Raw genomic sequence first — 17,328 nt, forward strand, 5'->3', positions numbered from 1 at the left:
TTACCGCAACGCCACACTGTCCAGTGCTATTCAAACTACTACAATTTTTGCTGCGTCAATAGGGTTTTACTTTCTAATGCTAGATAATCTAGTAGAGCAACTATATATACATATGTATACATATATATATACTCTATATATTCTGTTCATTACTGATAGACATTCGAGCGTTAAGTTCAAGGTGTGTCGAGCACATTAGCTTATTGACTCCTGTCTACAATGTTTCTACGCAGCTAACGCCCTCTACGCAGCGTAATTAACATAGTGGCCTCGGTAGAGGTTAGTTAAATTTTCTTTTAGTCACTTGCTTACAAATGCCTATACTCCTATTTACATGCCGTATGCAAACGGTTGGCTTATCTGTTGAAAAGCTCAAGACACTAAGGAAGTCAATAGTCAATGACTTCGGTTTTCAATGCTAGATAAACTAAGTAACACGCTTCCCTTACACTAAACATTTTAACCGACATAGTACATTTAACTGAGAAATTATTTTTATATCTATTATTAATTTCATAATTAAATGAACTTTGTCGGAGGAAATGTTTGGGGAAAGAGATACCCAGTTTCGGTTCGGGAAAGAGATATCTAAACTAGCTATCTCCATCTCTAAAAATTTTCTTCGACAAAGTTCATTTAACTGTGATATTATTTTTATTTTTTCAACGTTTGTACTCACCTCGATTTTCATGGAATAGTCTTCGATGAGTTTCTCATGCTGTTTCACCAATTCTTCATTCTTCTCCAATAGCGCTTTACCCAATTCGGCGGCTAGTAATATATCCGATTCTTTTTGTTGTAGCTGTGCCCATACATCAACTTCGGATTGTTGACGATCTAATGCTTTGGTACGTGCCTCCATTGCGGTTATATAATCCTCTAAATTAATGGAACCAATACTTGAATTATGTAAAATGTTCGTTGATGAGGATGGCGACGACGACGACGACAACGACGACGACAACGACATTGACGACGACGGCGACGACGACGACATCAACGTGGTTTGTGGCTTATGCTTTATAGCCGATGCAGAGTGCAAACCGTTGTGATAATGATGGTGCATCGCTGGATCATCACGATCGCGCTCAGCATATAAAGATCTACGATTTAGCCAAGGTTTATGCATATTCAACCCAAGCGCGCATTTTGTACACGTCGATTTTTATTTATTTTTTCACAAATCACACCAAATAATTTTAAGTACTTAGTTTCTTATATGTTTAGTATTACTCATATGTTTGATAAATGATGGTTTGAAGCTTTTGCGAGTTAGACGTAATTTTCTCTCCTTTTTGTTTGGTTATTTATGTATTAAAATGCGAGTAGATGCCTTAAATGAAGTAATATTTATATATACATATGTAAATAAAATGTTAGTTTTTTTTAATTACAGTACACGGATTTTGGCGAAATAACGCTGGCAGATCTTATATACAAAGTATAATGGATGTGTATGTGTGCATTGTGTGAAATAGATTAGTCCAACACCATTTGAGATATAAGATATATAAGCATCTCTATCGTTTACAAGATTCTTTTAATGACATCAAAGAAATTCTTTTAACAAATCACCATTCAGCTGACTGCAGGGAGTTAAGGGCTAATAAAAACTCACTATCAGATTTGAAAACCATTTCAACGTCAATTGAGTCTAAAATATCGGAACGGACTGGGAATTTTAACCGACTAAGTACCGGCAGCATTCCCGAAAATTTTCATCAAAACCAAGCAAAAATAAGAAGACTTATTTGTGTTAGATAACCTCCATCTGACCGTAATACATTTTATATCCGATCAAAGTGAAAAGCGTTGTAGTGTGTCTCAATTTTGAAAGCGGTAAGAGTAGCCTTGTTCAACTTGGACAACTAAATATACGTGATGCCAGAAAATCCGTGACATTGGATTTTATATATAGACAAAGTGCTTTGAACCCATCAGAAATCCGACTAGCTTTAAGATAGAATTAATCTCTAAGAAATTAACAAAAATGTCGTTCCAGCTAATGCCGAGCTTGCAACTCTGCTATAAAAGTATTCAACATGGTGACAATGGAAGGGCCATATCTCCTTTACTTCAAAGATATTAAGAGAGTTTGGAGTTTTGGGCAACGTGGGGAATGAACAAAAAACTGCCGCACTATGATTTTATTTTTACTTCCGCCCACTCATTTCTATCTCAACTTCTTCCATGTAGCTTACACAATTAGCATCCGATAAGATTTTTAACCTTACCGGCTTGATTCCAAAAAAGCATTGACCAGTTAGAATCCCTACAATAAGTTAAAGACTAATCGCTGGTTGTTGATCTTGTGACCGCGCAAGTAAGAATGGTGCCCACCGCTCGCACAAGGTCCTGCGAGGCACAGTTATGCAGTAATAAAACGCAAGAAGACGGAGCTGAAACACATTGCTATTCTATTGAGATGGATGTGCCTTTTCTTGCCAACTCATCAGCCGTATAGTTGCTGGAATTTCGCTGTGACCTGAACTAGTTTTATCCAGAAGTAACTCGATGCTGCTGACAGTGAGATTAGGCTTTAAATAACTAGGTTTGAGCGAACATTCAGGACAAGATTTCGGTTTTATCTGAACTACACTTAACTTAGTTGCCCGTTCCTATGGAAGCCGATTTAACGTAAATGGAACGAACTGGACTTTTATCGGACCAAAACCTGTTAACTCAGTTGCATTCTCCAAAAACGTTTTAATCCACACCCACAACAACTGCAACAAGTTTAAAATTGAAGTAAAAATCCCTGTCAACTACAATATACAGTACACAGAACGACCGAACGCATTGGAACGAGGGCAATAAGAAGGAGACGAAGCCGAAACATGAAAAGTGCAGCAAGCAAATGGGGGACAGCCAACACACTGCAGGCGTATCCATCTTGTTTTCATCATGTTTCGAGGCAGCTAAGGTCACATAGATATTTTGTGTCAGTGCAGTTGATTTCTACTTTTTATTTTAGGCTTCTCCCCCTTCCTCTTTAATATTTTTGTTGGTTTGGGTTAAGCAAATTCACTAACTATCTTTTGCGCAAGCAAAATGCTTTATGTAGCTAAACCACCCATGAACCGTTTATCTACAATGTTGGCACACAGCGCTTAGTTCCACTTGGTGGTAATACCTCCCCCTTTCCCCCCCAAAAGCTATGCAGCAGTGTTTCGTTGCAGTCGAAGTGCATATGTTTACACTTTATTTTCTTCCTTCACATTTGTTATATATTTACATATGTATGTATGTATGTCACTAATTTTGTGTGTATATGTTTTTAAATGTATGCGTAAATAAATGTGTATGTGTTTGGTTGTATTGCTTTGGTGCAATTGCAGTGAAGGTCAGCGCACGTTAAGCGGCTTTTACCTCAACGGTATTCATATGCAATTGCAAACACATACACGCACATACGTGCATGCTTACGTCAATGTGGAAAAGTTTTGGTGTCACTTTGAATTACTTTGCCGTTGCATTTACTATGGATTTGTAATTTTACAAAGCGGCTCGGTGTCGCTTCCCATTTCGGCATGGCTGACGGTGTATATGTGTGTGTAGCAAAGCTTATGCCACATTAAAGATGAGCAGAAGGTGGAAAAAAGTTGCAAAAACAAGGGAGTTAATTATTTGGTAGTAAGAGAGAGATGTATATCTATGTATATATATATGTACATATCTACATACATATGTTTATATGAAATAAGTATGTGTATTGGTGTTGTCGTTTTACTTTATACCATAAGTTACTACAATTTTGTTAAAGTTGTTGTTGTTTCGTGTAGTTGCACACATAAAATATAATATATATTTTAATAACATTTCTTTTTAAAGTAAATGTAATGTGTCGACATGAACTTTATTTATGGATGTGACTGCAGGCAAAGTTAGTAGAGCACATACAACACACACATGCACACAAATATATACAAATGCATACGCACACACGCGTACGTGGCATTCATTCATGCAAAATCAACACGCACAAAAGCCACTTGGGGGCGTTCTTGTACCAGCTATCTGTTTTTGTTTTTGTAATTTAATTTTTTATTTTTGTAATTCTCCTGAACGCAGCTACTTAAATAATGCTAACTAATCTTTGTGCATAATTTTGAAATTTTTCCGTTATTATTTTTTTTTAATGTAGTGTTCTACTGCCTTATCTTTATGATCTTCAAGCGGCAACCTCACTCTTATCTATGTGTTTGTGCATGTATGCTCGCTTTTCTAACTACTGTGCATCTGTTAGTGCGTCTGCCGCCTCCACGTTGCGCCACCGCACCGCTATGTTTCACGCGCTGTTGAATTCACTCGTTGCGCGGGGTTAAATTTACTTTTTTTTAATTTTTATATGTTTTAAAAATTTTGTATATACATTCTTAGTAATTTATAATTGTTCTTATTAGATTTTGCTATTTAACTTCGTATTTTGTTTTGTCACTGCATTTTAAGTCATCCGCATTTTTGGTTTTAGCAAGCTAGTGCAAAGCTGGTAATGTGTGTGATTTTTTTTTTTTTTTTTGAAATTTGGTATGGCCACTTGTTAATACGCGAACAGAGTTCAATGGCAGAAAGAGTTCAAAGCTAAAGTTTTCTATTTTTTAGTTTCAAAATTTAAGGTATTCAGCTTAAGCCAGTTTATATGCTTTCACGTAACTAAACTTTAGCTCTATTTTATTATTAATACTGTTTATAAAACTTTTAAATTAAGTAAACAAACGTTTTTTAAGTATGCTTCAAATCTTTGACGACTCTATAAAATAGTTGTATAGAGTACTGCATTGCAATCTCATTAGTCTAATTTTATGACATTTGGTTAACAGAAACAAATTAATTGGTACTCAGATATATAGATTACAACGGACTCTTAAGCAGTTAACGGTGCCACGAAGCTAGCCCTGGTTTCGACTAGCATCACTAGTTTTAACTAATTGCGAGCATATCTCTCGATATATTTTTTAGCAAATTTTTCCACGGGAAAGCTTTTATTTATATTCAAAACCTATTTAGCGTTACTTTAAAACTTAATTGTATTTTGTTTATAAGTTCACTTACACTTCATAGGTTTGAGCACCCATCTTCGCCAGCTAAGACCATCTAATGTAATTTTTTTATGAAATTATTTTGGTTGAATAAAAAAATCTATTTTGTAATTTTGGAATTTGTCTCATTATGAACCCATGGTCCAGGGACTGAGTAAAACACACTTAACTTGCTTGACTAAGATGGCCACTTTATGTTATATTAAATATAAAATTTGAACAATTCATTTGAAAATACGCCTATTTGAGGGTACAATTGGCACAATATGGGTTCAGGGTTTAGAGATTACACTTTCAGCAACAGCCAAATATATTGCTCCATCGCTTGGAAGCAAGAGTTTTAACTAAATTGTCCACTGGCAGATCAGATGAAGACACAATTCACTACAAATATACGACTTTTTAACTTTTTTTGCGTATGTCTTATTGACTTTCAGAAATATATGCATGTAACGTATGTGTACGAGTATAATGCCATAAAAAGATAGTTGAAAGGCTTTTAGAATTATTCTCCGTCAAGATATCCACTTTTCTCAATCTTTCCAGAAGAGCAGGTTGAAGAAGATGCACAACATTATAAGTGATGTTGTTGATGGGCTATGTTAAAAGAAGAAAAAACAAGGAAAGACGTTAACTTTGGCTGCGCCTAGCTATAGTACCATTCACATATACGTTTTTTGTGGCATAAAAGGGTATAAAAATATCTTTATCTTGATTTTGATCGGCAAATTTGTGTGCCAGCTATATGCTGTAGTAGTCCGATCTGAGCAATATGTTCGCAGATTGTACCCTTAGGCAATAATCTACGCCGATTTTTAAGAAATTATTCGATTGTAATAGGATGACAAAAATTCTAAAACTTCACTTTTTTACTAATAAGTAGCTAAATTATCATCACTATTTACTATCTTTACCTGTATATATTTTGTTATTATTGTAAAGCAGTCCATTTGTGTCAAACTAATTTTCTTTAATAACTTTATAATCAGTAATAATGAAATAATTTTCTTAACATCTTAATAACTTTCATTTTCACTCTTAATATTTTTTTTCTTTTTCATTTAAGTATTTTAACATATTGTTTGAATTATAGTATTTTTTTTTTCTTTTAACTATTATTACTTGTTTGTATATCTTCATATATTTTTACCACATCTTTTTAACATTATTAGCAAAATTATTTTAGTTTCACATTTGAATAATATAATATTATATTTGTTATCGCTGTTTTTTTCGTGCACAACTAAATATCGTTTGCAGTTTATTCGATTTCCAAACACACACTCACACACACATGCATAGCCGTATATTTATTTGTAGTAGTATTAAGTACGTGTCACTCGCGGAAATTCTGCATTACTGCTTCGGCGACAACAACATTTATTGACAAAACAAAATCGAAGTCAAAACGCTGTTCTGCCCCGCCAACATCAGAGACAGCGATAAAAAGCGAAAAACCAAAAAACAAAACAATCGTTGATTATGCAGTGACATGCACTCTTTCTGCTGCTTACTTTTCACTGAACTGCTATATTGTGGTTGTTGTTGTTTTTGTTGCTGATTTTCACCTTTTTGCCAAATCACAGACACTGCTCACCTACACTGTACGTCTTCGCCGTTTAACTAACGCGCTACTCAATTTAGCCCTTAATGAAGCCTTCAATTTAACGCCCGATTCGACGTCTGGTCGAGATTATTGAAGCAAAAGACAACTGCCGTTGAACTAGTCACGGATCCGTAAAGAACTGCCGACGGTGTCAAGAATGGTAACGAATGTTGTTTTTTTATTTCTGATTGCTTTTACTATTGTTATTATTAGTGGTTTTGTTGTGGTTTCAGTCACAACGTTTTCAAATTTTTATCCGCCAGCACCAAAGCAACAACTCAACGCGAATGTTCGATATTAACTGAAATGGCAAAGCGCCGAGACCAAAACACAGCCAAAACACGCATACAAACACACACATACAGTTAGAGAGTGAGTAACCAAGTCAACCGTTGCGTTTTGGCTGAAAGTGTTCTACAAAACTACCAACAACAAACACAACGCAACTGTCATAAACACTCACATACGCAGTTATCTCTTACCAACAATTTTACCAACTGAGTAAACAATAAAGCACCACAGAGTTAGCACTTCTGCTGGTGCCTTACTAAAGTTTCACTAAATTGTCTGGTAAGCTGCGGCCCAAACAAAGTGCGAGAATCTCATGTTTGCTCAAAGAGCATAGAAAAGAGAGCAGCAATTGTTTTGGCCAAGCACAGGTGAGTTGATTGGTTGAGATAAATTTAGGTTCCACAAAACGTGGTAAAAGAGCTTTACTCGTATTTAGTAGTTACAGTGAGAAATTGCAAAGTCGAAGAGCAACACAAATTGGAAACAGAGTTATTAGCAATAAAGTGCATTAAACTATAATATAAAAAGTCAGAAGAGTTTAACAGTGTATAGTTTTGGATCAGATGATATACAAATTTAATATTTTTGTCTATGTTCTTCAATAAAAGAACAGAAAACTTTTTCTTCATTTAAAGGCAGAGTAAAATGAAATATTTGAAAAGCCCATAACAAAAAAGTGTCGTATCTCTTCTAAACTCAGTAAGTATATTTCTTAGTACATGTTTTAGTTATTGTTTGATATATCTATCGTAAAGTAAAATTGAAATTCACAAAGAGAGCGGCTTATATGTTTTATTAAGAACGATAACAAACCTTTTGGTGTAAAGCTTTAAAGTACTTTCATTCACTGATTAATTTGTAAAATGATTCAACAGATTCACTTTAAAGGAATAAAGACCACTTTGAACCGATTTCGCTTGTCATGAGGTCTCATTTCACCTCTTATCAGAGAAGTTATATTTGTGTCGGTATCTCTCTCATTGCTTCAGTTATCCTTTGCCAAGACAAATAAGTTGATTAAATTCTAAATTGCAAAAGTAGATGGGATTGTTAAAAAAAATATTGTGAATTCAAAATTTATTAGGGATTAATAAAATGAATATTGGGATATGAAACTACACGCTCAAGTGGGTGTTTCTAAAATTTATCTTAGGTGAATAAATAAACAAAAATGTAACGCCGGGGTCAAGATTGGACGATTTACTTGGCACCATACACATTTAGGAGAAATCACATATCTCCGGATCTACTCGACCACTTTCAACCAAATTCTGTGCATAACATTATATTGACAATCCTATGTTTTATTGTGAAAATGGATGCGATCGGACTACAACCACGCCTACTACCCATTTAGCACAAATTTCAATTTCATCTGATTCTTTCGGATATTCGGATAAAACTTTGCACAAATAGTGCCTTTGAGGTATGCCATCTCGAGTCTAAAAATTGTCAAAAGCAGTCCATAACTGTTCAAGCCCCTATGTACCGAATATGTGAACCCCCGTGCTTTTTGCCGAAAATATCTTTCAATCTGTGAGATATGTTATTTAAATTCGAGGAAAATGTTCATTTGATAATAGTAAACTCTTGTGTCAAAAATATATCAACCAAGGTGTGAGTTATTTTAATAAAATTGAGGGAACTTCTTTTTCTAATAAGAGTGTATCCTAAAATGGATAGAATCGGGCGAAAGTTTGCTTTAGCCCCCATATAAGTGATATTCAAGATTTTTGTACGTTCGGCTGATTTTACTCCATATATAGATATGATTATATTTATATATATATAAAATAAATTCTTAAGTATACCTGAACAACGTCAAAGATTAATGCAATCAACCCATCAATCCATTTCTCTGCCCCTAATATACCCTATATAATGGAAAAGTGGAAATCCATCTGGCTGTAAACCGTTTAGGTTAGTCAAAATGATATTTAAATGAAATTAAGTAGACATATTTTCTTAAAACTTGTAAAATTATATTAAAAGTTTACGTGTTCCACATAAACTCAGTACCATATATTCAGTTTAGTCCCTTCGGTTGAGTTTATATCACATACTATAGAATTCATTTGAAGATAATTTTAGTATAATTTTCTCTAAAGGGAAGTAAAATGTATTAATTAAACTAACATGGGTACATGACCTTTAATACAAGTCAATAAGGTACCAAATCGGATTGTTATCCATTCACGATTTCATCGAACAATGAAATTTGAATTTTTTCGCAATATTTAAATATAAAAATATTTATTTTAAATAAAGTGTTGTCAACACCTGAAGATATTTCGCCGGCTTTGATATTGCCAAATTGCAAAAGTATAAAATGTTCGGGTACGCCCGAAGTTAGCACTTCCTTACTTGTTATACTCTCGCAACCTGTTGCTACAGAGTATAATAGTTTTGTTCACCTAAAACTAATCGAGTTAGATATAGGGTTATACTTGTATATATATAAATGATCAGGATGAAGAGACGAGTTGAAATCCGTGTGATTGTCTGTCCGTCCGTCCGTCCGTCTGTGAAAGCTCTAACTTGAGTAAAAATTGAGATATATTTATGAAACTTGGTAGACATGTTTCTTGGTACCGTGAGACGGTTGGTATTGCAGATGGGCGTAATCGGACCACTGCCACGCCCACAAAACGCCATTAATCAAAAACAAATAAATTGCCATAACTAAGCTCCGAAATAAGATACAAGACTGTTATTTGGCACAAAGGATCACATTAGGGCAACTGCAGTTTAAAAAAATTTTTTAAAGTGGGCATGGTCCCGCTCCTAACAGGTTTAATGTGCATATCTCCTAAACCGCTAATGCTATAATAACAAAATTCACTGGAAGCAAATGTTTTTAGAACTTCTACCTACGGTGTGAAAACGGGTGAAATCGGGTGGCAACTCCACCCACTCCCCATATAACGGTACTGTTAAAAAATACTAAAAGTGCGATAAACCAAGCACTAAACACGCCAGAGACATTAAATTTTATCTCTGTAATGGTATGAGATGACTTTATAGAAACCGCGTTCAAAATTAATCGGTGGGCGTGGCACCGCCCACTTTTAGGTGAAAACCCATATCTTGAGATCCGCTTAACCGATTTCAACCAAATTCGGTGCATAACGTTCTTTTCATATTTCTATGTTATAGTGCGAAAATGAGCGAAATCGAACTACAATCACGCCTATTTCCCATATAACACCATATTCAATTCCATCTGATTCTTTCACTTTCCACTATGCATATCAAGCAACAATGATTATATCGGGGTAAAACTTTGCGGGAATAATACGTTTAAAGTATGCCACCTTGTGACCAAAAATCGTTTAAATCGAACCAAAAGTGTTCAAGTCCCTAAGTACTAAATATGTGGACCCCAGTGCCTATAGTTGACCTTCTACCGAAAATGTCGGTCAATCCACAAAGAAATCTTAAACGAGTATACCATTTGCTTTGCGAGAGTATAGAATGTTCGGTTACATCCGAACTTAGCCCTTCCTTATTTGTTTTTTATTGTATTCTTACAAATTAATTCTGAAAGGTATATATCTCTTTCTTATATTTTATTCATTTATTATACCCTACTCAATCCCAACCACGGTGCAAACAGTGCAACTGTCATTCATCTCAATTCAATAAACTGCATTTGTCGCTTATTCACTAGTGACATGTTGCTGCCTTTGCTGGTCATTGGCCAGTGAAATTTGATGCCAAAACTTACACTTACACCCTAATGCCCTTCTTCCACAGCCGCATAACTCAATTACACTCATCTTTCTGGCCAAACGTGAATTTCCACGCTTGATTGACCCTATTCTTACAACGTGCAGAGTGGACCCAGTTCCACTACAAGTATTATACCTTTGTTTACTTTGCCATTTACCGACTTTACTTAAAGCAACATTTATTCCCGCATCCGTGCTTTCGTATTGCAGTGTTCAGCCGATGGTCAATTAATAGCATACTCTCTGGATCTCTCACTTGACTTAGTGGACTGCATCACTCTCGCTCTCTAAATCACGGCGCATCGGAGGTTTTCGCACTTCAGAATAACACATATTTGTACATATGTAGTATGTATTTATCTCTGCTCGGCGCTCTCTCTTCCCGACCGTGTTCTGCATAATTGAGTAGTGACTGCACTTTTAATTAACCGAAAACAAGATTTTCATTGGCCATAATACAATTAACTCAACCATTTGCTTGATATTGCTGGATAATCTGAGGGTGCCCTGTGTATGTAAACATGCCTTTGCCACTTGTGTTGTTGTTAGCAACCAGTCTAAAGTTTTGCTAATTGTGTGTTAATGTGTCGCTGTTGCACTTGTGGTTTGGCCCACATTTAATTTCTGGAAGAACTTTTATAACGCTTTGAAATTCTCGTAACGCCGGAATTCGCTGAAACTAAACGCTTTCCCACAGCGCGCTCTTTAAGTGGCACACCAACAATTGAGCGGTTAGAATGAAGTACATTTTTGATTGCCAAATAATAGAATACTACATGAACACAAATACTTAGGTACGAGGCAGGTCCAATAAGTACTTTGATTACAAAAAAACGAAAATTTCTTTTAGCTGCCTACACTCGCCTCAACGATGTCTTTAGCCCGTCTAGAAAAAGCGTTTTCTTGAGCTCTGCAAAGACAGTCTTAACTAGCTCGCGCAGGTTCAATCGGCAATTTGTCAATACGAGACTGTTTATTTTTGTCCCGTTATCCTCCTTGGTAGTCATTTTCAAGTTGTCTAGGTGAACTGAAGACGGTCATGTTAAACCTTGTTTTACAGTAGCTGTCGAAAGAAAAGTGTAACCATATTCAACTTCTTCATAAGTGATCATTGCTTTTCTATTTTTCGAAAATCAGCTGAAGTGAACGCGTCCCTCGCGTTTAAAACAAATTTATGGATCCGACTTGGCTGAAATTTTAACAAAATTCGTCTACGAGAATGCACTACATATAGTAAACTACTTTTACAATGGTAGCGCAATATGGCGGTGAGGCATGCACTTATCAGAATGCTCTCGTATTTGTTCTCGTAGGTATATATGAATTCATACAAGTATGTAAATACATTTATAGCACCCGTTCAGCGCTCGTTGTTTGTTTGCCTTTTCTTGTGTTTCTTGTGTGGCATCAACCAAGCCTAGTCGCAATGACACCGGCTCTATTGTTGTTGTTGTTGCCTACAGCTGTCGATTCAATTCGAAATTCCCACGCCCAGTTGGTTTATTGTGCCACTGCGTCCATTTCGCTATAAAATGCACACACATCCACACATATGTATGTATATTGTTGTTGTTGCAACTACATATGTCAAATACATTAAAATGCATGCGGCTTTTACACTGTTATTACTGTTGCTCTGATTTTTTGTTGTTGCCAAATTGACCTTACACTGCGGAGTTGCGTCGCACAGGGTCAGATTTTTGCCACATTTCTATGGTCGTAGCTTGCGCTGTGTGACGGTTGGAGGGTGGGCGGTCGTTGTGACGGGTTGTGTTGCAATTGTTGGGGGCTGGTTTATTATGTTTTGTCTTTACTTCTGTTGCTGCTATTTATTATTTCTGAAGCTTATGTGTGCCAATGCGACTTTTTGTTTGCCAGAGCCAATTGTAATGGGTTTTGCTGTGGTAAAATGTGTCGTGCCGTTTGTTTTTAATCTCATTGACACAATAGTGGTGGCGTTTGAATGCCAGCGACTGCATAGTTACTCCATTTGTTGTTTCTGTTTTCCTAATTTATTAGCAATTTATATGCATTATATTCCCTTCGTTTGACTTTGAGTAAAAAGTAATGGGCAAGTGGCATTGTATTAATCATTTTTGAACTGACAGTTATTAAATTTCGCTCATCCGTACTTTGAGGCTAAGACAAATTCAATCAGTAACTATAGTATTCAGTATTCCATCAGTACTATTTTTGATTACATGATATTTGCAGATTTATAACTTGTTTAAATCATGTATTAATAAATAAATAATACAGGGTATAACAAAAACTGATTTACCTTCGAATCTGCACCTGGTTACTCAATGCCAGAACACCCAATTAAAATCAAGTTTAATGACATTTAAGCAATTTAAATTGTGAGTTTAATTCAAAACATGGCAATTCTTCATCGATCCAAATGGTTAGAAAAACATTTGAAAAGTTGCAAGATAAAGAATAAATCAACTACATCGGACTGGCCTAGAACCTAAGTCTAATTTCATAATTTTACTTTCAGCCCAAAAAATTACCGTTTCTTTTGTCCTTAAATTTTTTCCATATTGCCCCGGATTACTTAAATAACTATCAACAGGGCGCGCTTTATTTGTTTGACAATATTTCGATTCGATAGTTCTTGCGAGTGAAAGAAATATACTTCCTGACGTTTCGATGAGCTCAATGCAATAGCTTTTCACATTTTATCAAATATTACTTAAAGACAACTGATTTCTGAATTCTTATGTTTTTGTAAATTAAAATTTCCTTTTTGAACACAACCCAAAAATGTGGGGTGCATCTAATTCAATTATCAACCGAAACTCCACGTGATGACATCGAAGTTTCTAAAGTCTACAGTTATATTTTCGCAAGCCAAATGACTTTCAGCAGTTTTTTTTCGAAATTTTATAAGAAAAAGTTTTATACCGACCAAAATGTGTCTGGAAGAATATATAGAACAGTTTAGTTAAGACAAAAATTGGTGACACCTTTGACCAATTTGTGGTAGGCTTTAGGCATTTTGTCGATATGCGACTTTTTTTTAGTATCCATACATAGGAGTTCGGGGCATCACAACGGAATTGTCCAAGTGGGAACCTAACCTAACCTACCTATGACCAGCAGTGTATAAACCGGGTTTCTTTCCATCCACATGAAATTTTATATGATAATTAATTAATATTACAAGTTCATGCTTAAAGGCTCCACTTTACTAAGAATATGAAAAGATTTCATTATCTTCACAATTATTTCTATCTCAGTTATTTCTCAAAGAGGCATACTTTCCTCAAATTGCAGGTGTATGGTAGAGTTCGGTTGGTGTCAAGACATTAGACGAAGAAAGTGGGAAGGAATTCAGCTTACCTCTTTAAAGGTGGCATTCGGAATAGAATCTATCGCGAGCAAATATCTCTGTTTGAAAATTTATAATTATATTATTAGCTTCTCATTAAATTACATAACCTGCAAAGTTTAGAGTCTTCAAAAGTATTTTTCTGGTAATTTTTATATGTTTCAATATTTATTCCAATAAGCAGAGGACAAAAGTGTATTTAATGGGGTTATTTTATGTGACGGCCTGTTTTTTAGAGATTTTTAGGATTTTTAGGATTTTTCTTTCTTTGACCAGTAAATATATAGAGATTTAAGTTTATTATCATTTATTAACATATATTTCGGCAGCATATATATAAGTTTTAAGCTAAAAATGTTGTATAGAACATGAGTTACAATGTTCTGAACACCCCCGCCTCAAAAAAAAAGGTTGACACTTCCGAAACAAAAAAAAAAAATTTGGCGTTTTAATCTGTAAGCCATGAACTATTACCAATCGAATATACCAAAAATATTGTTATACGTTTATTGCTTTGTTTTTTGCTATAAAAAAATAATAGTTCATTCCATGCGTTTACATGTGCTGAGTTTACCCTACAAATTTCAAGTCATTCGGTCAATCCGTTTTTGAGATACGATGGAGGAAAGTTTGAAAAATACTGTTCTAAGAAAAACGCGTTTAAAGTTTCAAGTCCGTTTAGAACATCACTAAACAGTTCCTTCTTCTAACTACTTTACTTCCGTATTTTAGACATGTTAGGAAAGCAATTTATGAAAAAAAGAAGAAATCAATTTTTTGAGATCATCACATTGCCCCCTTAAGAGAATCCTAGTTAGTAGCTACGGACAGCTTATTAGTTAGATTTAATGGCTATTAAAGGACTAAATGAAATTTTTTGGAAATACTTTGGTTCCATTCAATATGTGAACCAAATAGAGTTCCACGAACCACTTTTGATTGAATGACTTATAGGAAATACAGAAAATCAACTGCGCTATTTCTCTGCTCTAACTGTACACTTTGCACTTGTCTTCAATCTCATAAGATCATGTACTCGTATGTCATATACGGCTTTAATTACTCCAAAAGAAGGTGCTTTAAAGATATTATAATGCAAACATTAGATTTCGTCAGACTTAAATTCGCGCACTGTCGTGAGATCTATTTCAATTCGATTGTAATCGTAAATTGATCATCGTCACCATTCTTTTCCTTCCTCCATCGGCATTTTAGGTCAATAATATGGAATAAAATAGAGTTAAGTAAAGTTATTTGGTATACCTATATTAAATTTTGAATATTTTATTTAAGATATTATTAAAAAAAAAATTAATATTTTTATTATTATACTCTCGCAACCTGTTGCTACAGAGTATAATAGTTTTGTTCACCTAACGGTTGTTTGTATCACCTAAAATTAATCGAGTTAGATATAGGGTTATATATATATAAATGATCAGGATGAAGAGACGAGTTGAAATCCGGGTGACTGTCTGTCCGTCCGTCCGTCTGTCCGTCCGTCCGTCTGTCCGTCCGTCCGTGCAAGCTCTAACTTGAGTAAAAATTGAGATATCTTTATGAAACTTGGTAGACGTGTTTCATGGTACCGTGAGACGGTTGGTATTGCAGATGGGCGTAATCGGACCACTGCCACGCCCACAAAACGCCATTAATCAAAAACAAATAACTTGCCATAACTAAGCTCCGCAATAAGATACAAGACTGTTATTTGGTACACAGGATCACATTAGGGAGGGGCATCTGCAGCTAAAATTTTTTTTTTTAAAAGTGGGCGTGGTCCCGCCTCTAATAGGTTTAATGTGCATATCTCCTAAACCGCTAATGCTATAATAACAAAATTCACTGGAAGCAAATGTTTTTAGCACTTCTATTGACGGTGTGAAAATAGTTGAAATCGGGTGGCAACTCCGCCCACTCCCCATATAACGGTACTGTTAAAAACTACTAAAAGCGCGATAAATCAAGCACTAAACACGCCAGAGACATTAAATTTTATCTCTGAGATGGTATAAGATGATTTTATAGGAACCGCGTTCAAAATTAGACAGTGGGCGTGGCACAGCCCACTTTTAGGTGAAAACCCATATCTTGAGATCTGCTTAACCGATTTCAACCAAATTCGGTGCGTAACGTTCTTTTTATGTTTCTATGTCATAGTGCGAAAATGGGCCAAATCGGATTACACCACGCCTATTTTCCATATGACACCATTTTAAATACCACTTGATTCTTTCACTTTCCACTATGCAAATCAAGCAACAATGATTATATCGGCGTAAAACTTTGCGTGAATAATACGTTTAAAGTATGCCACCTTGTGACCAAAAATTTTCTAAATCGAACCAAAACTGTTCAAGCCCCTAGGTACTGAATATGTGGACCCCAGTGCCTATAGTTGACCTTCTACCGAAAATATCAGTCAATCCACAAAGAAATCTCAAAAGAGTATACCATTTGACTTTGCGAGAGTATAAAATGTTCGGTTACATCCGAACTTAGCCCTTCCTTACTTGTTTTTATTTTATATTTAATAATATTTCAAGGGTAAAATAAAACGCGATAATATCCTAATCCGACCGAGTTTACTTGACACTAAATCCCTTTGTTCCCTTTTTGACTGTGTTATCGTTGACATAATTACCTCAGGAGGAAAGGAGGAGACGTGCAGAAATGCACAACAAGGATCACAGATAAAATTGCGTTCTCGCAAATTTAGCGACTAAAACAACTATAAGCGCGGTGGCGCGCTTTCATTGGTCGATGTTATTTCTCTTCTGCGCGTCACACTTAACACAGTCGTATACAGAAGTACATTTCGTCGCTGTCCTATATAAGTTGCAAACAAGATCAACTGAATGTTGAATACGATTAATTGAAGGATCAAAGTGATGTCAGAATGTTGAATTTCTTTAGAAGAAGCTGATTCCTATGGCGATAACTTTCGATATCATCTAAAGAACAAATGTACGCAGCAGAAGACAAGATAATATTTTTATAGAAAATATTTCAAAACGGAGCATCAGTTTGAGACTTCATCGGTATTTCATTACAATTCATCGATATTTTATACTAATTATTTTGGCATCCTTTTGCAGGTTCATACGATGACAAATTCAAATTGGCCAATTTGATTCGATTGTTCCTTCAAGGAAGAATTAAGCCAAAGCCAGAAACAGAACAAATGATTTTGCACGAGAATGAATTTTAAATTTTAATTTTTTTTTTTAATATTTTTGTAAATTGTTTTCTACAACTTTCTTTAGATTTTGTTTACATTTAGTTCAATTTCTTCAATAAAATTTAAATACTATTAACATTGTTAAT

General features: G+C 35.1%; 1 protein-coding gene and 1 long non-coding RNA gene across 11 annotated transcripts in view; one reads left to right on the forward strand and one right to left on the reverse strand.

Moving 5' to 3' along the window:
* The window catches only part of LOC106621987 (bicaudal D-related protein homolog), a 76,480-nt gene extending 69,297 nt beyond the window's left edge, over positions 1 to 7,183 (reverse strand). Inside the window, exons 1-2 of one of the 10 annotated variants that reach the window (XM_070111922.1) lie at positions 7,128 to 7,183; positions 680 to 879 (exon numbers count right to left, since the gene is read on the reverse strand). In XM_070111922.1, the coding sequence (XP_069968023.1) occupies positions 680 to 862 (183 nt within the window). In that variant the 5' untranslated portion in view covers positions 863 to 879; positions 7,128 to 7,183. Of the gene's footprint in view, positions 1 to 679; positions 1,334 to 6,553; positions 6,950 to 7,127 lie in introns of those variants that run through there. The other 9 variants (XM_070111919.1, XM_036360441.2, XM_014241024.3 and 6 more) reach the window with 9 other exon arrangements.
* Positions 7,184 to 7,393: 210 nt separating this feature from the next.
* LOC118680524 (uncharacterized) lies at positions 7,394 to 17,201 on the forward strand. The gene is made up of 3 exons (XR_004976094.2): positions 7,394 to 7,635; positions 16,548 to 17,042; positions 17,100 to 17,201. It is a non-coding gene; the product is annotated as an uncharacterized lncRNA (long non-coding RNA).
* Positions 17,202 to 17,328: the final 127 nt, after the last annotated feature.

The sequence above is a fragment of the Bactrocera oleae genome, chromosome 6 (assembly GCF_042242935.1).
Source record: "Bactrocera oleae isolate idBacOlea1 chromosome 6, idBacOlea1, whole genome shotgun sequence".
Lineage (NCBI taxonomy): Eukaryota > Metazoa > Arthropoda > Insecta > Diptera > Tephritidae > Bactrocera > Bactrocera oleae.